At 35.4% G+C, this 22,656-nt stretch overlaps 1 protein-coding gene across 1 annotated transcript in view; it reads right to left on the bottom strand.

The window, feature by feature from the left end:
• SNTG2 (syntrophin gamma 2) overlaps positions 1-22,656 on the bottom strand; it is a 223,823-nt gene that overhangs the window by 55,791 nt on the left and 145,376 nt on the right. The window contains 2 exon segments of the mRNA XM_090136333.1: positions 7,441-7,568; positions 19,909-20,000. Coding sequence (XP_089992459.1) covers positions 7,441-7,568; positions 19,909-20,000 — 220 coding nt within the window.

The following is a 22,656-nucleotide window of genomic DNA, read 5'->3' as shown; positions in this document are numbered from 1 at the left end:
GAGCCATGCTGAAAAACAGGATCTGCTGGAATGACTGAGAGCCATATATGGTGTCACTGCATGACTATCCTCTCCTGAAAGCAACCCTGCAGAGAAAGACTTATGGGTCCTGGTGAACAACAGGTTGGCCATGAGCCAGCAGGATACCCAGTGGACAGGAAGGCCAATGATATCCTGGTTCCATGAAAAAGAGCACAGCCAGCAGGGTGAGGGAAGTGATCCTCCCCCCCTGCTCTGCTCTGGTGGGGCTGTATCTGGAAGATTGTATCCAGTTCTGGGCTCCTCAGTCCAAAAGACAGGGATCTTCTAGAGACTGTCCTGTGGAGAGCCACAAAGGTGATTAGGGGGCTAGAACATCTTTCCTATGAGGAAAGGCTGAGAGACCTGAAATGGTTCAGTCCATGGAGAAGACTGAGAGGGCATCTTATCAGTGCCTATAAAGAATTAAATGGGAGGTACTAAATGGGCTGGGTTTCTTTCAGTGGTGCCCAGCAACAGGACAAGGCGTAATGGGCACAAACTGAAACAAAAGAAGCTCCATATGAACACGAATTAAAACTTCCTTACTTTGAGGATTACAAAGTTTTGGAACAGGCTACCCAGACAGATTTTGGAGTCTCTTTTTCTGCAAAATCTACCTGAATGCTACTGTGCAACCTACTGTAGGGAACCTGCTTTTGAAGGGGGTTGGACACAAGATCAAGGGATCTCAAGTGGTTCTTTCCAACTCCCAAGATTCTACAATTCTGTTATACTCTAAAATATCTGTTCTCCTTTGTAAGTCTACAAGATAGTGGTATCTCAGAGATATTCTGTGCCTAACTACAGTATAGACCTAGTCCTCCTGCTGCCATCCATCAAAAGGCTCCATTAGGCTCCCATGGAAAAGTAGTTCATAATTTCTTTATCATAGTAGCAACACTTTGTCATTCTTCCGCACTTTGTACTATTATGTTGCATTCCATTTCCAACTGTCTTAGGCTTTCATAATATATTGTACTCCTCTTCTGTACTGATGCCACAACTGATTTTAATTAATATACTTGTTTTCTTTATAATCAAGTATTCGTTAAGAGGCAATAATGTCCCTTCAAACCTTTACTTTCTTTCTCATCTTACCTTTTATCAGGTGTTACTCACACTCTCACCCTATTGCTGCATTTCAGTTTGGTTGTGATATTTCTCATGTAAATATTCATTCTTGTTTAATTCTTCTCCTCATATTCACCCTAATCTTTAACAAAAAACTACAGTCAAATACTAATTCAGTTTTGTAACTCAGAGAATATGTTTAATTCCTACACCTTGATCAAGATGGCTTATTTCATTACTTTCTTAATTAAATACATAAATAAAGACTTTTTGTTATCATAGTGAAATGCTAAAATGCGAAATAGAATCTCTCTGAAAGATTCTCTGTTAAGAATATAGTGAGCCAATAAAAAACACACACAAAGCCCCAGAACAATACACTGCAATAACTGCAATCTCCAGAATACCAGGAAACAGAAATTAATACCAAAATTTTATTATGTTGTTTTTGTAGTTGGGATCATAGTAACAAGAACTTCTAGGGCCTGCATAAAGTAACGTCTAGTTCACCAATTTCTTCTATTTAAATTCCATCCTCAAAACAATAAATTATTTTTCTTTCTCTACACTCATAATGTGCAAGAAGTATAGCCACTTTCACTTAAAGTTCCTGTCAATACAGCAAATAAAAATGATTATCTACAACTATCTACTATCTGCTGTAAGCACTATAGATATTTTCAACTAAGTATTTAGACATTCTGTAAGAAAAATAAAGATTATAAATGAATGGTACTACACTCTCCAACATCTATATTACTATTTGTTTTTTAGCATTAGAAATTAAAAAAAGCCTCAAACTACACCATGAACAACAAGTTCTTGGGTGAGCAAGACATACTTATTTTACTTACGCTGAATTTAGTGATGAACTCTGCCAGTGAAAAAATGCTTCTATTGTTATAGCAATTGTGTGTACTCACAGGAATACAGTTTACTGTACATATTACCCCACATGGAAAAATGGCAAGAACTGCAGAATGATAAAAGTAGCAGTGCTATATTGCAAAGGCAAGGTAATAGTAAGTAATCAAAAAGAATAGACTAAACTCACATGTTACAGACAAATATACTCTAATGACATCAACAATATCATTTGCACTAACTGAAGGGGATTTGGGTACTCAATACACTTATCTTGATGTTCACACCTACTGAAGATATAACTATAAATGGAGGAAAGATTAATGGCAGTGAGCAGGTGAAGGGAAGTGATCCTGACTCTCTACTCTGCACTGGTGAGACCTCACCTGAAGTACTGTGTCCAGGTGTGGAGTCCTCAGCACAGACTTGAGGTGGAGTGCATCCAGATGAGAGCCACAAAAATGATTCAAGGGGGGGAACACAAGGACAGGCTGAGAGAGCTGGGGCTGTTCAGTCTGAAGACGATAAGGCTCTGGGGAGACCTGAGAGTGGCCTTTCAGTATCAAAACAGAGGCTCTAAGAAAGAAGGGGACAGATTCTTTAGCAGGTTCTGCTGTGATAGAACAAAAGGAAATGATCTCAAACTGAAAGAAGGGAGATTTAGATTGGCTATAAGGAAGAAGTTTTTTACAATAAAAGTAGTGAAGCACTGGAATGGCCTGCCCAAAGAGGAGGTGGATGCCTCATCCTCAGAAATTATCGAGGTCAGGCTGGATGGGGCTATCAGCAACCTGTACGTGTCCTTGTTCACTGCAGGGGAGTTGGAGTAGATGACCTTTAAAGTCTCTTTCCAACTTAAATGATTTTATGATTCTATGAAAGAAGATGGGGAACATCAAATACAATTTTCGTCTTTCTTTTGAATTATTCTGTGATTGGGATGTTTTTCTTTTGTTTCATTATACAGAAGACACACTTCATACTCTTTGCAATGTATTTCTTCTTCTTAAGTATAAGGAAGGAAAAACATCTATTTTGTTCTTTTTTTATTTTTGAAGTATGTATGCTACTGACAAAATCTATCAAAAATATACTTGTGTTGTTAAATCACCAGTCTTCAGTCTTTGTGGGAAAAGGCATTGAAAAAAAAAAAAAAAAGAACAATAGTTGAACAGATACAGATGTTCCTGATTATCTCAGGACACAAAAGGTAAAAGTGTGTCCTTTCTTGACGAAGTTTCTGGAAAATTCCAGTGTATTTAAACTGAGGTAATTAAACGACATCTTTTAACCACAAAGGAAAAAATATTTCTTAATCTATTGAAATTAAACTAGATCTGATCTAAGTCACAAAAATTTATACTATAGTCTAACAAACAGCACTAGATATAAAACCTATTTCGAATTGAAATATGGTCAAAAATATTGAGATAGATGCTGGCACGCGATACACTGTTATACTCTGTATTTTTTAAAGTAAAGGCAACAAAAATATGTTCTTCAGTAACAGATTCTGTTTGACCTAACAAGGGGCAAATATCAAAAGAAGCATTACAGCAAAACAAAGTCATGAAGAGAACTTGAGGGAGACAAAATGTGAAAAAAACGATACAAAGACTCACAAAGTCATATTGGAAAAGAAGGTATGTTGTTTATGAATTTATGCAGACAGATTCCAAGTAAATATTCAGAGAAATGCAAAATTAGTCAGCTGGATCCATGTTATATTCAGGGAAATTTTCATGAATTCATTCATACGTTATGGTTGAAAGGAAGACTGTTATCCTGTCTGATGTCACCATTTATACTTACAATCATCTGTAGGTTTTATTTCATGCAAAGCAGACTCTTCATTTTAGAGAGCAATTACTGAGATAAATGTTGTAATTTATACTTATATGAACATGGATAAACATAAAAGAAAGACTGCAAGTAGGATAATATTAAGAACATGAATATGAATTCCAGAAAAGGAGAAAATGGGGTAATAGCAGTCTGGTTCTATTAGATAAGAATAAACACCTTGTCATGGTGCACTCCTTGCCCCCAGCCTTGCCTGGTCGTTATGCCCAAGGCCTAGTGCATACAGTGAGGTGCAAAAGACCTTGTCCTCTGGACTGACAGCAATCAAGGTTTTACCAGAGACAGTTAATGACCACCACACTGTCTCAAACTGTGTGCTCAGAGAACTAATAGCAGACATCTAATTCAACAGAGCCAATTCTAAGATGTATACTATAAGCCAGTCATCTTACCCCATAAGTACCAAGCAGCCTAAGAATCTCTTTGAGATTCCATCTTGCAAGTAGCTGGCTGCACACCAGAATCTCCCCTTGAGTAGAGTCACCTCTCGAGGTTGAGATTACTTAACACTTGCACAGAGATTCACCCGAGACATGGTGACACCTTGCCAAGAAATCCTCAGTAAGAGAGTTATTGGTTTTAAAGCTACACATGCTTGGCTAAGATTTGATCTTAGATTTTTGCATCCCCCACCCGGAAGCAAAAAGTGAACACTATTTTGAATCTTGTTAAGTCACTGTCATCACTATTCAAATTACCATATTATATCTATTTTATATCAATAAATATCTTTCTGCTTTCCTCTTACAAGTGAAGTGTGCAGTGAACATGGGAATAACCTCATCTGTAATTAATCTCAAGGTGCTATTTCTTTAATGGTCTTTTAGATATTCTTGTTGGATTACAAAAATACACAAGCAATATTTAGTACAACTAAAACACCATGGGATGCTGATAGTCTTTATGAAAGGATTCCATCTTATTTAGGGCTGTTTAATAACAACAACAAAAAACAAAAGAACAGCAGTAATAAAGGAGTGCTGTGTACATGAAATATATACGAGAACCAGATGCTTCACAAGAGAATGCATCTGTCCAGGACTGGGACTGAAAGCATGAAGCTCCTCCTTCCTTATGTGAAAAATATTTGTATCTGTGATGAGCTGAGGGACATAGCAGCTAGACATCCACACAGCTGCTCACTTCCCACCTCCAGCAGGACAGAGGAGAGACCTGGGAAAGTGTGAAAACTTGCAGGTCAGGATAAATATATAAATTATCTTAAAAGCAAAAGAAAGAGGAAGAAGAAAAAAAACAAAACAAGTGAGAAAAAAACCTAAACAAGTGATGCGAAAGCCATCATTCACCATCTCCACAAAAATAGAATGGCTATATCCCCACAATCCCTCTCCCTAGTTTTTGTTGCCAAACATGTTTTGGTACAGAGTAACACTTTTCTCATTTCAAGTCTGCTGCCTAGACTGTCTCTGTTACCAACTTCTGGCCAAACTCCAGCCTACTTGTTGAGGAGGGTGGCAAAGCGGGAAAAAGAAGAAGCCTTCACAGAATCACAGAATCACAGAATGACCTGGGTTGGAGGGGACCTCAAGGATCATGTAGTTCCAACCCCCCTGCCTAGCAGGGCCACCAAACATACACCTTTACTAGATCAGGTTGCCCAGAGCCTCGTCCAACCTGGTCTTGAACACCTCCAAGGACGGGGCATCCACAACATCCCTGGGCAGCCTGTTCCAGGACCTAACCACCCTCCTAGTAAAAAACTTCCCCCTAACATCCAACCTAAATCTTCCCTCTTTTAACTTAAAACCATTTCCCCGTGTCCTGCTATTATCAGCCCTTATGAAGAGTTTACTCCCCTCCTGGGAGTAAGTTCCCTTCAGATATTGAAAGGCTGCAATGAGGTCGCCCCGCAACCTTCTCTTCTCCAGGCTGAACAAACCCAACTCCCTCAGCCTGTCCTCATAGGGGAGGTGCTCCAGCCCCCTGATCATCTTCGTGGCCCTCCTCTGGACCCTTTCCAAAATCTCCATGTCTTTTTTGTACTGAGGGCTCCACACCTGAACACAGTACTCCAGATGGGGCCTCACAAGAGCAGAGTAGAGAGGGACAATCACCTCCCTATCCCTGCTGACCACCCCTCTCCTGATGGAGCCCAGGATCCCATTTGCTTTCCGGGCTGCCAGAGCGCACTGCTGGCTCATGTTAAGTTTCTCATCTATCAGGACCCCTAGGTCTTTCTCTGCCGAGCTGCTCTCAAGGACAACTCCCCCCAGCCTGTACAGGTGCCTGGGGTTCTTCCGGCCCAAGTGCAAAACCTTGCACTTTGCCTTGATGCTATGCAAGCTTTGGTCAGCAACAACCAAAACACTGATGCATTATTAATACTGTTTTAGTCACAAACTCAAAACACAGCACTGTATGGCTACATGAAGGAAATTAATTCCATCTCAACCAGACCTGGTACAGTATCAGAACTTATCTGTAGGCATTTTCAAAATGTACAAGCTGATCTTTTCAGAATTGGAATCTCTACAGTCACTTAGGATTGCTCCTTCCTAAGATGGTTGGACCAGATGATCTTAGAGGTCTTTTACAACATTGGTGATTCTATTACATAGAAATTCTATTCATAGAAATATCTATATCATAGAAATTCTATTACATAGAATGCACAGAACAGGAGTTAAATGGCTTTCAGCTATCAGGGTGATAACTGATCTCAGAAGCTTAAATATTTTATATTCTTACACATACTCTTTACATTCAAGAACATTGATGATGAGCATATAGTTAAATGTGTATACAAAGATTTTTTCACTTTATCTATAGGAGAACTTCTAAATGATGAATAGATGCAGGCCTTTGGTAAATTCGAAAGGGTTGGACCAAATGAAAAAGTCAGTTGAAGGAGGAATGAAGAAACTGATGGGGCATTCAGACTAAGGATGCACAAGAATTTAAAATGTTTCTGGGCAATTTATTATTATTGACTTTTGATGCTTGAACACAATATTTGACTAATTGCTAACCTTTCTCAAGTATATTATTTACTGAAGCTTCATTAAATCTCACTTTACTTTCACATATTTCCCAAAGTCCAGGACAATTGCCTCTGCTATCTTATTTCATATATGCATTATGAACTACTGTCTAAGTGAGATGTGGCAAGATTCTACAGTCAAAAAATACAACGGAGGAGAGTATACTCTGCCAAAAATCTGGTGTTAATATGAGTTTCTACATGGCATAGTCATGATGATTGTGCAGTATGTTATTATTTGTAAAGAAAAAGGGGTGTAAACTGACATTATCAAAACCTGAGAATAAAGAATTATTCTATTACAGAGATACAGAGTGAAAAGTTTATATCTTAAAAATTAAATTCAAGTGATGGCAGACTTAATGTCTGTGCAAACTGCTGATGCTAACTGGATTCCCAAGATAAAGTAGGTTATGGAAACATATTTGTAGGAGCTACACTTATGTTCCTTTTTTACTTTCTCTTTGGTAATCACCATGCACAGCATTAATCTCAAGAGATAATGGACTGTACAGTTTTAATAACATGACTTTCATATCTCCAGTCAAAGAATTCACACTTCACAGCAAAATATTATGTACAGCTAACTCATGCAGTGCTTTCCCTTTTAGATTACAAACCTCAATTTATCTGTTCCAGTTTTGTACCTCGAGATTCGAGCCATTGACAAAGGAACTGACAAGGTGTCTAGCCAGCGCTTTTCATATTTTGGTTCATTAGCTATGGGCGAAGAAGGTGATGATGGAGCCTGTATAGAACAAATGAGAATCAGTAAGTACAGTCTACAAGACAACATAGCACAAAATCCATGAGTATGCATCTCTAGCTCTGCTTGTCTCAGAAATGAACAATACATGCAATAAAACCATTCAAGAAAATCACGTTTTAATAGAGAAATAAAAATAATCATTTATGTAGAAAGAAACTATGGCTACCTTGATACTATGCTTGTCACTTAATTTTATTATTGCCTTTACACTAAATACATTTATGTTTTTATTAATATTTATAACTGACAATAAGAAGGACATTTGCTTTGTTTTAATCACACACATCTTGATTTTTTGTTAAACACAACATAAAAAACTTTTTTAGCTTAAATTAATTTTATCTGTGCAACTCCTTAACATGTCTCAAACAACCATCAAAGAAAAAGACACAATAATATCCCAATGAAAGGACTACAGTAGTCAATAAGACTGGTTTATTATTTATTTAACTGACTTTTATTCATAGTGTTATTTAATAGTTGAATTAAAATTCTGATTTCTGTGTTACCTCTATCCATGTATGAACTGCAGAATTTTGAAATTTCCCCTCTGAAGTTTCCCTTCAAATGCTTCTACTTGAAATATAAGATTGCTGATGCTCTCTAAGCAGTACAGAATGTCCTGATCTCAGAACAGTGAGAACTCACTTTTATGATCTACTTAACTCATGTTATTAAAACATATCAAAGAAAATAAAACAAATGTTTACAAATGCCATTGCAAATTAAGTTAGAGGAATTGGCCCATATATTAGTCAACTCTGGAGTAGAGATTATATAGAGATGGTTCAGCCTGTTCATTCATTCATGCATCTTATGCTTGCTACTATTTAACTAATGCATGAAGGCAACAACAGTATAAAATGTGTTCAAAATAAAATATTTATGAAAGTTCAAAAGTTGTTATAGAACTAACACTAAAACTTGCAGGGAACTTCAAAGAGATACACATCTTAGTCAATATATAGTTGCATACTATGCAGTTTGTTCCTTCTGAATAATATCCATTTACACCAGTCTATCAGGGACTGAAAGTACAGAATTATGTCCAAAGTGTGAAGAAGCAAAAATAAAGGAAAAAGGAGGGAAAAAAAGGAAAAAGTAAAAAGGAAAGAAAAAGTGACAGAGAGACAAAGACCAAGTAAGGGACAAAGAGAAATAAATAATGGTAACTGGTTTTGTTTGTAAATGATTTGAAAACAGTGTTTACAGATAAAGATCAATTAAATTAGGAACAGATTAGAAAATGATGGAAACTAATGCTCAGTGTACCATTCAAAATTTATGATCATATTATGACCATAAAAAGGCTTATTAAATGAGCAATAGAATGAGGTAGGAGTTTCTTACTAAACGCATAAAAATAATAAAGCTGAAATTTACATTAGTATTTACATCTCTGCAGTACCATAATACAAGTACATTTAACTTCATAAAGTTAGTTGTAGTAGGCACAGAGAGGCAAATGAGGAGGATTCAGAAATACAAATTCAGGTCAAAGTCAGGCATCTGTGCTATCTATATCTGAATTGAAATTTGTCCCAGTTTGTACAGAGAATTTAGAGGTAGAAAAGGGAGTTGAGAGTTGATTATCTTTTGAAGAGCCATAAACACGCACTGAGTAGCACTTAGAAAAGCAAATAAACCATACAGTGATCCAACTTCAGTTCTTTCACACTCAGGTATTAAAAACCATAAAATTTACTCAAATTATAAAGCATTCTGGGAATTGCTTTAGTTATTCTTCCTGCTCATAAGGCTTTAGGGTTGTGTTTTTCCTAAAGCTCTTTCTTACAGTCAGTAAGGGTTGATCTTTCTATTTATTTATTTAAATTAAAAAAAAACCACTGACTTTCAGGCTCTAACAAGATGACTGAGAGTTAGTAATTGAGGAACACTTCTTAATTAATGAAAAATGAGTAACAAAATTGCCAGAATTGGTAACACAAAAGCATCTCTAAGACAGCAAATCTTTCGGGGAAAATAGTTTCATTTAGGGTATTTACAATGCCTAGAACAATCCAGCTTTCATTTGATTGATGTGTCCTGGTGTTGTAGCAGCATGAATATTTGATAATCAAGTCTGAAAAACTAATTCTGTGTACCAGATCTAGTCACAAAAAGCTAAGATGTCTTGAAAACTTAGTTTTAACTTGGTAATATCATGGTGAAAAATCTCATGCATATTTTAGTATTCTGCACAAATAAAACTCATTGGCAGAACTGCAAGAAATCTAAAGCTACAAATGATCAATACAATCTAATATGACTGTTCAGAAACTGAAATGTCTAAGAATAAAACAGAAGGTAGCTTATTACAATCAAACATAAATGCTTGAATATGCTCGTTGAATTTAAATCAAGGAATCAGAAGACAACATAAAATTTCCCCAAACATCTTCACCTATTTCTCCCATCCATTCCACTCTCCAGATACATATAATATCTAGATAATTTATACATAAAAGGCTGTTTCATGAAAAATTTCACTTGTTCTTTTAAGAGGCTATCAATGTAGTATTTTAGTGTGGTTTCTTATAATTCAGTCAAATGCTGTAGTAGGACACTAGTGTAAAGAAGAAATATTTCCATGTAGGTAATGATCAGAATCTTCAAAAATCCTTCACTGGATTCATAAATTAAAAGGAAGAAATGGACAAAAAACCTTTTAGGGTCAAAATCTGTTAATGCCAAAATTCTGATACTACAATAGTACAGTATAGTATTCTTACCAAAACGCTAAACTGATGTAAACTCTTAAGGAAATCTGGCCTTTGTAGAACATTTCAAAGTTTTGGCATTAGATAAGCACATCAGAAATTGTTCTTCACAGAGGGTTCCCCCCCTCTCAAGGTCTATACTATTTATACATGCAGTGGTAGTGTGAAGATGGTTGGACTAGATCATCTTATAGGTCGTTTCCAACCTTGTGATTCTATGATTCTATGATCCCTACTGTGTGATTTGGTCAGAAATGACCAAGAATTGGGAAAGGATAGAAAGGGGTCAAGCTGCTCCAAATCTCAAATGTCCATTTCTTACTAAGCCGTATTCTACTAATGAGTTCATGGTAGTGCAGAAAGTAGAAACCTCTTTGTCCTTTGTAAAGACAAAATATACAAAACATATCCATAGCCAAAGGGCCACTGCACAACAATTAAATACTATCATAGATCCAGCAGTTCAATTTGTTCAATTCGCCCTATAATCTACCAACACTTCAATCTGAGACAGATTCTTCAATGAATTCTTCAAAACACATGGATAAATATAACAAGCTTGTTAAGAAGTAAGCCAAATGTAACTTCTGCAAACAGAGGTCACACCTTATAAGTCTTTTAGAGTTGTCCAAAGCAATTAGTATACATGAGAGGACCAATCACTAATGCGTACTTGGGCTGACGAAAAAAATTTATCCCCCACAAAGGTTTCTTAACTTATTTACTATGCAGTAAAGCAAAGCCCTCACTTAATTTAATAATTAAAATAAATCAAGCAAAACACTGCAGTCAATAACTAGTTTTCACTATGTAGGGCACTATCAGTGGAATCCCAGATATGTATGTCTGGAGTTATCACTGATTAATCATTGATTTATCATTGATCAGTGATCTGGATAAAATGGTAAGCAATAGACTAAGTTTACTGCACACAAGAAGTAATGAAAAAATGTCAATGGTTTCAGGGCTGGTTTGTCCTGTTAAAAAAAAAAAAATCGAACTGCAGCAGAATAAGCTCATGTTGCTGAATGACTGAGAGATAAAAGGGCTGCTAAAATATTACGGATAAATATATAACAATACACATGAGGAAAGATAACATTAACTTTTCCTATACTGTAACAGAAGATGAACAGACGATTAACATTCAAAAATAAAATCTTGCTGCTGCAGGAAAAGCAAATATTGAAAAGTATGGAATGGTTTCCATGCAAATAATGATTAAGCAACAAGACTGGAATTAATTAGACTGGAAAAGAAGCAGCTGACATGACTGTATGAGAAATGTATATAAAAGCAAAAACACATAGAAAGGGACTTTGAAATAATGGCTCACTTTCCATTAAAATACAGTAGGAACCTAAAATACAGTAAGGATAGATACAAAGAATACGTTTCTTTATATAAAAATCTCTGGCTCCAGAAGCATTCTTTGGAGGGGAAGATAATATACCACATAAATAATTCTACATATTCCCTCTATTCTTGTGTTTTCTTGAGGACATTTGTTGGGGATGACCTTTTTGTCTAGATGGCTCATCTGTCTGACTCGGGGTACTGAGATGGCTTGAATTTCAAGCCTTTTGTTCTACTAAACAGCTGCTGCCTGTGTTCCCCACACTAGTCCTCCAAAAAAACTAAGAAAATGTGGCTATTTAGAGATCACCTCTGCAATCACAGCATTTATCCTCTTGTTCATTTCACATCTTTGGATTTCTACTGAGATCATTAACAGTGTTGCCAGTTAATACCAACTTGTTTGTAACACCTGCCCATTAAGAAATGGATTGAGTACAAAATTCTCATTTCTGACAGAACACTGAACAAGGTTCAGTTTATAATGACACATAATCACTACCCACCTGGGACAGCTGTGTACTGCTGCCCTGGAGGAGGAACTGATCTTATATCCCATTAGCAATTACTGACCTATGAAGGACAATGTGGGCAAGGGCTTTTTTGCTTTTTTAAGCTGCATATTCTACAGCCATGTATTATGAGACAATCAAGAAGTAATACCATAAGTAGAATGAAAAGTCCTCCATTAAGTAGGAGAAGTAATCGGACATGTCTCTGTAATTAATCTTCTGCCAAGAATACAGAAAAGAAGTAAACAGATCATAGCTGGCTGGGATTTCAACTTTTTGACTTCAAATATAATTGGCAGGGCTTGGACAACTCAGTTATTTTACCTTACAATCTATTTTATTTTATTTACTCATTAAATCTAAAACCTCTGCAAGAAAAATGTCATATTCTCAAAGAGAAGCACTTCTGAATTCTCCCCAGTAATTTAGTTTGCAGCTTCTGTTAGGGCTGCAGCTTGAAAGCAGCCACAGTGATATATTTGGATGTATTACACACTGCTCTTTCCTTAAACATGGGCTATAGACAAGCTAAAGCTGGCTTAATTCAGTGTTAGACTTAGCAACACAGCCACTTTGTCCAGCAAGCTTAAGATCGCCTTTAAATAAACTTCTCAATTCATACTACAATTCATAATACCATATTCATACTGTCCAGTTCACAGAAAGGCAAAATTCTTCCTAGTAGATGAAAGTAAGGACCATACCTGAAATACTGGTGTATTTATTGCAAATATTCTTATATCACAATTAAACAGAGACAATGACAGTGCAGTTTTTTTTCTTAGAAGACTAAACTAGCATAAATGATTTATTCCCTTGAAAGAAACTACTTATTTATTACTGTGCTGCCACCAGCCCTAAGGAATGAAGAGAAGACAGGACATCTTCTTACCTGAGTCGGAGGTTTTAATTATAAATTCAATCTTAGCAAAAGGCTTGTGTTCTGTAAGACTTCCATTTTCTATCAAAATCTCTTAATTTTTGCATGTATTTGCTAAACTGTTATGGAGGGTTTCAGAAGACAGGCAAGATATACAACGGTACAATTAACTTTAATTTATTCTGTTTTAATTTAAATTAATTAACAATTTCTGTTTTGGCAAGACTGAAAGGTAAAACAGACAAAAAGAAAATAAATTAGAAGGAAATATGATACTCATTACAAAAATTCATAATGTAAATTCTGTGATTTTGTCTTGCCTCCCGTAAGACCTTTACTAACCATTTGGAATTAATCATTTTCTTTTTGCTTTAGAGAATTTGTTCTTTCAAAGTGTATCATTATATTGTTGAGCCTATTTCATAAACTGGTTCTTCTACCTAGCATTTCTGCCTGTGTAAGTAACAGACGTGACTACTTCTAGATTAATGCCTGTGATGACACTTCATTCAAGTGATGATTATGAAATTATTTACCTTCTGAGGGTTTTTCTTTCTTTCTATTTTTTCTTTTTTTTTTTTTTCCTATTTTTTCTTTAGTGAACATCACTGAGAATTTCTGAAAAGAGTATCAAACATTTCTCTGTATATTTGTACATGACAATGCTTGCAAGAATAATACAACACCTGATCTTCATATATTAAAATATTTTCCTAAGGAAAACAACTTTGAAATACTAAAACATGGTCTAGCATAGCTTCATCTTTTAAGGCATAACTGAAGAAAACAGTTAATACATTTTAATGGATTTTGGTTTTAAAACAACAACAAAAAATGATTAACTTAGTAAATACTAACTTCATTGCACCTTTCTGGTACGAACAGGAGAGCATCTTGTACAAAACCAATTAGTGAAGATACTGCAGCACACTCAAAAGAAAGCCCCTTATATAATTATGCTTTTCAAAGTAGGAAGATTTGTCTTACAGTTATTTTGTAAGAAAGGAATTAGAATTATTAGACTTATATCATTTCTTCTAACAGCATTGGCAACACTTCAAGTCACAGTGAATTGGATGAGCTCACTCTATAGGTTTCAGTCAGATCAGTGACAAATCTATGTGTACACTGCATGTATTTCTGCAGTATACGTATACATAAACACATATTTAGAAATAGGATTAGTTCCCAGTGAATCAATGAACTGATCTGACCAATACATGGCTGAGCATTTGCCAATATTTATTCTAGGGAAACACAAAATACGTGCTGTTGAACGGCTGGGAAAGAAAACAAGACTGCTCCATTTTGCAGTACATGAACCTTACCTTACTTAACATTAATCAGGGAACAACACGGTTACAAATCTTCAGTCACGAGAAGAAACTGCACTGAAACTTGTGATGCCCAGCTAAAGAAACAATTTAATGAGGTATCTACTTTAATAGGAGTCAATTAGAGCATTTGACTTGCCTTAAAATTCAGAGACTTCTAATGAATATCAAAATACCTGTGCCTTCCTTTGATGTAGCATTAGCATAGATGATGGACTGTGTTTATTTATTTTTAATGGAATGCTTAGATGCAGGTGCACAATTCTGCGACAGGTTTAAGACGACAGTAATTATGTGATAAAGTATGCACCACCAAATCATTTAATAGATAAAGGCTTTTACATAGGAAACAAGCCCTTCCAGATGAAGTAACAATTTGTACAAGCAATTTCGTGTCTTTAAAATTGAATGAAAGAAAGAACTTTTAATTATAGAGCTCTATTCTACATTATTTTAAGTGACACAAATTGTTTAATTAAATGAGAAGAAGGTAAAACAGTACATGAAACAAGGATACTACTCCTCCATTTCTAATACAAAAACAGATTCAATTTTAATGCTGCATAACATGCAGACTTCTGAAAGTTAATAGCAGTTCTTGAAGACATTTAATGCTTTTTAATTAACGGATGGATTTGCAGACATCTAGCACTTATATGTGGTGTTTACATGGAGAGTCTGTATACGTGTTAAGGAATCTACACTCCTCTACTCACTGCAATAGCTAGGCATTTCAATGACTGGGATTATTATTCTGCTGGTGAGCAACAAATTAAAAATCTTGCAATTATATAAATTTCTCTAGAAGTGATTTACAATGGAAAAATAAATGCATATTTCATTACAGCTGTGGTGCTAGCTGTTGCTATTTTTTTTTTAATAAGCCAATAAGGCACAAACCTGGCTAAGGTATTTTTCAAGAATACCTAAGGACTATTATGCCTTTTGCTATAATTTGTTTTGCTCAGTTTATTTTAAATCTCAGCACAAAAGCAGAAAGTAATTATGACTCTTCTCAAAAAACAACAGAACTCAGAAATCAAAACACCACATTAAAGAATATAACAAACAGAACAGAATGTAATGTTGAGATTATTGCGCTATTACTTTATAAACAGAGGTGTACACAATTTTCGGCTGCTACAGACAACTTTTGGCAAAGTTACAGATCCCAAAATGGGGTGTGCTGTCCTTGCTTAGAAAAAGTGGCTTCTGGTTAGGGAAATTTTTTGGACTTAACATACTTTGACTACCCTTCTGGATGAATTTGAAGCTTGTCTTTTACTCTTATTACTGACTAGGAACTCAGTAAATATAAATTTGTTGTATGAACTTGTGGAGTGACAATGAGTAGAACTTTGTGAAGGACCCACTGGCTTGATTTCATTGTGTTTTTTTTTTTTTTTATTATAAGCCTTTTACACATATCTGAACTGCTAGAGTTCATCTGTGCTAACAACAACTTGATACAGGTCATTTTTCTGCAGATAATCACAATAATAATGCTTACTTTCATTTCTAAAACATCAGATTCTTTACGTAGTTGTCAATCTCATGAATGCTCCCACATATTATTAATTCCTTCTAGCCAATGACTTCCAATACTACCTGCTAGTATATCCGAAAGATTACTGTTTTTTTCTGTTAACCATATTGCCAACAAGTGATAAATAGTAATAATTCTGCTTAATCATGCAATGGATTTCTAACTTCCTTTGATAATCTAGCTTTGCCCTTCAGCAGCCTACTTTGTACCTTGATAGTCCTAAGTAGAACAGATAATGAGGGAAAAAAACGTGGTTTTGTACAAATAAATAAATATTAATTCATACATTGTTCACATTCTGCATTTCTGAACATAATAGGCCAAACAGAAGAGTATTGCTTATAACAATAAAAATTGTCCCCTCAAACTTCTTTATCTAGATGTGCAAATAAAGGGTACTCAAAGCATTCAGAGAAATATACTGAGCAATCCAACTCTCCCTAAAGCAGCTTCCTGGTGACTGGTAATATAAGCTACTCTACATCTCATCAAGTAAGCAAGGTAATCCAAATATTTTAATCACAAGTGAAATTAAAAAAAAATCGTAAGAAATAGAAGAAATTATGATTCACAAGAGAGGGCAGCATGTGGGAAAGTATGTAAAATCAAAAAATGGAGCCCAATATTAAGCAGTTGCTGCTTTTTTACTTGGCACATTATTTACATTTCTTTTTCCTGAAAGATAAACAACAAAGCCAGAACCCTTTATCTGACCTTTCTTGGTCTTTGATTTATTTTCCAGTGGAAAAAAAAAATTGAATTTAGGCCATCCACACTTAAAAATTTTAAGCCTTCTTCTCAAACTGTGTGAATAACAGATTAACATTCAATGTTTTATTGGAACATTTCTGGAACTACTACTAGATGTCACAAAGCAGCAAATATTGTTTAGTATTCATTTATTTATCACCTAGGACAACTTTCTTTTTCAGTGTCATTATATGTTTCACCGCATTTTGTTAAGGCTCTAAGTTTAAAAAAACAAGAGGAACAAACAACAGCTACAAAACACTAAAACAATATTTGACTTTTACTTATGCAGAAGAAACAACTGTCTTGAATCAGATATTAAATAGTAAAGGAAATAAGTCCATGGAAAGGATTAACAATGACAATACAACTAAAAGATTAGACTTTTGGAGATACCTTTTATTCCTTTCATTAATGTCATAGTAAAAGTCAGAATTAAAGAAACAGCACTTTTGAATATCTAAATCTCAATTAAACAATTTACTTACTCAACATCAAAATAATTTCATAAGCAGATCCATAAAATTACTTCCTACTCTGTACTAAACAGCCTTTTTCCAGCTTCCACAGCTACGATCCCTGGGAGGTAAAATCAGAAATAGAAAACTTACATCATTTTTCCCTGTATGTGAAAAGGGGGTGGTCATTTCAAATTTTATTAATTGAAAAAATTATTATGATTATTTGCAGTGTGTTTTCCTCATTTCATATGGGTTCTCACCATGCCAGCTATCCAAAATGTTTCTGTAACTAGCTCTGTTTACCTATTTTAAGCATTTTGTGTTCAGCAAGTGGAATACATAGCAATGATTACTTTCGTGACTGTAACTAGCACTGTGTCTGTAGGCTACCTACTTTTTCTAGTTACTTCATGTATTATGTTTTATGCTCTTACATTACCAAATAATGCACTATGAACTGGAAGTCAATTTAAGGTTTTAATGCTTTCATACTCAGTAATAAAATAGTGGATTTTTAGATTGTGAGTTGTCAGAGTCTATTCGTATCTTTTTCTAACAGAAAAAGTATTGATCTGAAATCTTGAAACTTCTTTGAAGTGAGCTAATGGTTGCAAAAAAATGGAGAATAAAATACAACTTAAGAATGACAAATAGTATCTTTATACTGAATTGGAAAGCACTACAGAAACATGCAAAAGTGAAACAGAACAACAACTTGATCTCAATTCAACGGTCTGTTCACTGCATTAAAGCACCTATCAAGTATAGCTTTTACTTTTACTTTTACAAGAGAGTCTCCGGGCCCTTGCTTGGATCCTCTTTCCTTTTGGCCTGTACTGGCTTGGGATTGACCTGTATCATTCTTTCACTCTGAAGCAAGGACTAGCATATACATTGAAGAATTAGCATTCTATAGGTTCCATCAGGTGCTGAGCATCTGTATTTTTTCTTTTTTATGAACCGTACTTGGTGCTGAAGTAGGCAATATCTTTCTTAGAGCAAAGCTTTTATTTAAACAAATGAAACAAAACAACTGAAGAAAAAAGAAAAATCAGAATATCACAATTCAGGGGAGCTGGGATTTTCAAACAGGTGAAAAGCTACTTCCTTTACATGGCAACTTCCTTACTATTCAAAAGTGTCTTAAGAATTTGTTTTATCCCAGGCCTCTTATTTATTTACTTATCTATCTATCTATCTATTCATATATTCATTTTCACAGAATCACACAATTGTAAGGGTTGGAAGGCTCCTCTGGAGAGCATAGAGTCCAGCCTCCCTGCCAAAGCAGACTCCCTACAGCAGAGGTTGCACATGTAGGCATCCAGATGGATCTTGAATATCTCCAGAGAAGGAGACTATACAACCCCCTTGGACAGCCTGTTCCAGTGCTCCGTCACCCTCACTGTGAAGAAGTTCCTTTGTATATTGGTGCAGAACTTCCTGTGCTCCAGTTTATGGCCATTTCCCCTTGTCCTGTCCCCACAGACCACTAAAAGCAGGTTGGCCATGTCTCTTTGACTCCCACAATTTAGCAGAGAGCCGGCCTGGAAATCTAAAATATTTTGGATAGGTAGGCACTTATCTCTTCAGTATTTTTGCCATTGTTTTGTAGTTAAAATCCTTCACATATATACACGGCAGAGCATTTCCATTCATTATAATATACACATTCTCTAAAACAGCATGAATCTGACTGCCATTTGGAAGGAACATGACTGCAACACAAGCTTACATGATGTAGCAGACTACTCAAAGTCAGGTGATATTAAAATGGGGCTTAAATATTTTCTGTTATCTTTCTATATATTTATCAGATGAAAAATAGCCTCAAGAGTATTGGTTAAAAAAAGGGCAAAGCTTGGGAAAAGCAGCAGAAACTGGTATGTCTGAACAAAAAAAAAGGAGAGAGAGCATAGGAGAAGCTTGTACTTTGTTCACTGGCATTCCTTCTGCAAAATTTAATATCCAACTACTGGAGAGTCTACAGCTGCAATTAGTTACGAGTGAAACAGGTATAGAGCAGGAACAGCTGTTCCTATACAGCTATTATTTACATCTTCAATCTTCATTTTAAGAAGCAACACTGTCACCTGCTAAGACATCCTATCTTCTTTGGTTTTGACAGCTAGTTATCTTTCTCAGAAAAAAAGAACACTTTATTTGCACAACGATGCATTTAATTCAATAACAACTGTTTGCTCCAGAAAAAGAACTGCATATTCTCTGGATTAAAAAAAAAAAACAAAAAACTTTTGTTTTGCTATGTTTGCTTTTCCTTTTATTTCTGTTTCCTTTTCTCACATTTTTTTCTATCATGAAAATTTTGCTTCAAGAATTCAACCTTTATATTTTATTCTGAATTTTGTGTACATTTCAGCATCTTTAGCTGTACTAAATTCCATAGCACAATACTGCAGTTAAACAAAATATGTCTAGATTTCATGTGTTAATTCCCATACAATTATAGGGTCTTGCTGTGCTCATTCTTACAAGCTTCTCAGTTGCCTCAGAGTAAGAACTTAACCATTCAGGGCCCCGTATTGACCACTTCACAAGTACACAATTTTCCAGTATCTACACTTGAAATAAAAGATTATACAACCAACAAAGAAGAAAATAAAACAAAAAACGTCAACCAACCAAAAGAAAGCCACTAAAAAAACAGAATAGCCATACAGCATTATATTAGCATTCTAACTCAGAAGAGGGACAGAACTTACTTATTTTATACCATATTTTTAACATTAATTTGCTTACAGTGTTAGCTGGGTTCCCATTTAAATGTAAGCCACTGTCAAAGAGAGGTGATGAAGCTCCACTACTGTGATCACTGGATGGTCCAGGGGAACCTGGAAATCAGATTGTGAAAGACAATTGCTCATGTTAAAATATATGTATATATCATGAAATACTTTTTCCAGTTGTAGAAAACCTATCACCACACTGAAACAAAAATAAAAAACTAATTGAATGTTATTTTATAGAGGCTATGCTCATGGAAACTTTTTCAATGCTTAACTGTTTGAAGGAGTAAACCTTTTTTTTTTATTTATTTTTTTTTCCCCCTGAGACTGAGACATTCAAAACCAAGTAACAAATTAAGTTACACAAATTCCATTAATTTAATGAATAGATTTCCTATTCAGTGTTGAAATTCTCATCTTGGGCTATAATCATGGACAGTAAACTCTCAGGCAAGTACTAACTGTACATGTACGTACATTTTGCTAACAGATATATTATTTTTCTTAAAATGCCTATTACATTCAAGAATGATGCACCTTCTCAAACTTAAAATTAAAAGCAAATAGTCATCTTGTAATGCTCATACTATGTAGTAATTTAGTATAACACAGCTGTATTCTTTGAGATATGTTTCTTTGACAGCTATGCATAGTGATCCTGCAGTTATTTAGCAACTAATGAGACTCTAGAAATGCAATGTATGCAGCAACTTACTTATAATGACAGAAACAGCATGAAGGCACATCATTGCATAATTTTCGCTTAAATGTATAATATTAACACCAATAATACACAACTACAGTCAGAAAGCACTTTGTCTTACCAATAAAGCACAGAAGATCAATTTTACAGCATTATATTCAACATCACTGAAAACATTATTTTTGTCTGAAGAAGTCACCTGAAATTGCCTGTAAATCAGTTCACATTAATATGTGTCAAGTCTAACATCACTAGAGTCAAAAAGTTATTCCTAGTCATACACTTTCATATACATCTGAACATATAGATCTTCATACATACCTTTAAAATATATATCACATATCTGAAAGATTTAGCAAAATGGAAATTAATTCAACAAAAGCTCATCTTCTTCATAACAACTCTCTGTCAGTTCAGTGCTGAGGTCTCAAAATTATACTGTGAGCTTTAAAGCTTTGGTGTATATTTATTAGTGGTCCTTATTTTATTGCCTGAGATGATGCTAGCAGGAGGCACTGTCAAATTCAGCTTATACAGGTCTACTCCAAGTGCTAATTTCAGTATCTAGACACATTTTTTTGGTACTATACACCTACAGCAGACCACACACACACACACACACACACACAAACAAACAGCAACAACAACAACAAAAACCTATGTTCAGACTTGTAGATCACCGCAGGGACTGGCAGTAAAAGAAAGTGATTTCCTTTTTCTTTTATTAAAACATTTAAATAAATACGTTGTCATTACACTCCCCCACAGAACAGTCTGAATGTTGGGAATCATATTAGAAAATGTTTTTAGTAGAGAAAACTGACATCCATTGCATAGGAATGCTTAGAATAAAAGGTGAGGCAACAGTTTTTGCTACTCCCAGCATGTACTTGCTTTTCAGTTCAGCAGCATTCCTTGGTTTTCTGAGTCTCAACAAACTACACAGCCTCTCTCAGTCTATCACAGAATCACCAAGGTCTTGGAAAAGACCTCCAAGATTATCCTGTCCAACCATCCATCCATCACCAATACTTCCACATTAAACCATGTCCCTCAGTACAACATCTAAATGTTTCTTAAACACTTTCAGGGATGGTGACTCTACCATTCCCCTAGGCATCCTGTTCCAGTACCTGCCCACTCTTTCAGAGCAGAAATATTTCCTAATATCCAACCTGAATCTTCCCTGGTGCAACTTGAGGCCCTTCCTTCTAGTCCTATTGCTATGTCACCTTCAAATTTTTCAGTCTGCTCTCTGCTTGTTCTGCCCCACTCACTCATAGATTATTCTATCATGGCCTCACACTGTATTTTGGAAGTTTCTCCTATTTATGCTCAACTGCTTTCATGAGAGATGCAGTCCTCTCACCTCTCCAATGAGCTCTAACTGCTGCCCAGAATGGCATCCCAAAAGCTACCAAGTGGTCTTTCCTCCTCTGAAGAAAACACAGGATATGCATACACATGATACACACAATTAAAAAAAACAAACAAACAAACAGAAAAAATAACAAAAACAAAAGCAATTTTTCTCTATCTGCCACTGTAGCTCTTGCACAAGTAGCTGAGACTTCAAATCAAGTGCTAGGCATCAGTCCAATCTCTGGAAAATTAGTTCATGACTACCTAAAGAAAATGTTTATTTAAAACAAACCATCTGCTATAGGTAACGCCCCCTCTGTGACTACTGTATCCCACTAAGTACTGATGTCAGAAGTATATGGTATGTTTTGAAAGTTTCAGCAACCACTATTATTACCTTCCTCTCTTCTTATTCCATCCAGATTGTAGTTAGACAGTCAATCTATGAGAAATGCAAACTTACACTATGACATGCTTTATCTATGCAATTTACATTTTTTCTTAGCTGTGTCATTTTTGTTATTTTAAGAAAACTAGGTCAGGAAGGATCCTCTGAGTGTGAGGAAGAATGATTTTTAACTAAGCAATAGATGAGAATGCTCAGAGGAAAAACCCTGTGAGATGAGAAGGGGTCACAAAGAGAGACATCAGGGAAACACGTACTTGCAGTTCACAAAAGCAACTGAGAGACTCCTG

Source organism: Phasianus colchicus, chromosome 2 (assembly GCF_987193195.1).
Source record: "Phasianus colchicus chromosome 2, bPhaCol1.hap1.1, whole genome shotgun sequence".
In the NCBI taxonomy this organism is placed as follows: domain Eukaryota; kingdom Metazoa; phylum Chordata; class Aves; order Galliformes; family Phasianidae; genus Phasianus; species Phasianus colchicus.
This window is presented reverse-complemented; position numbering and strand designations above follow the sequence as displayed.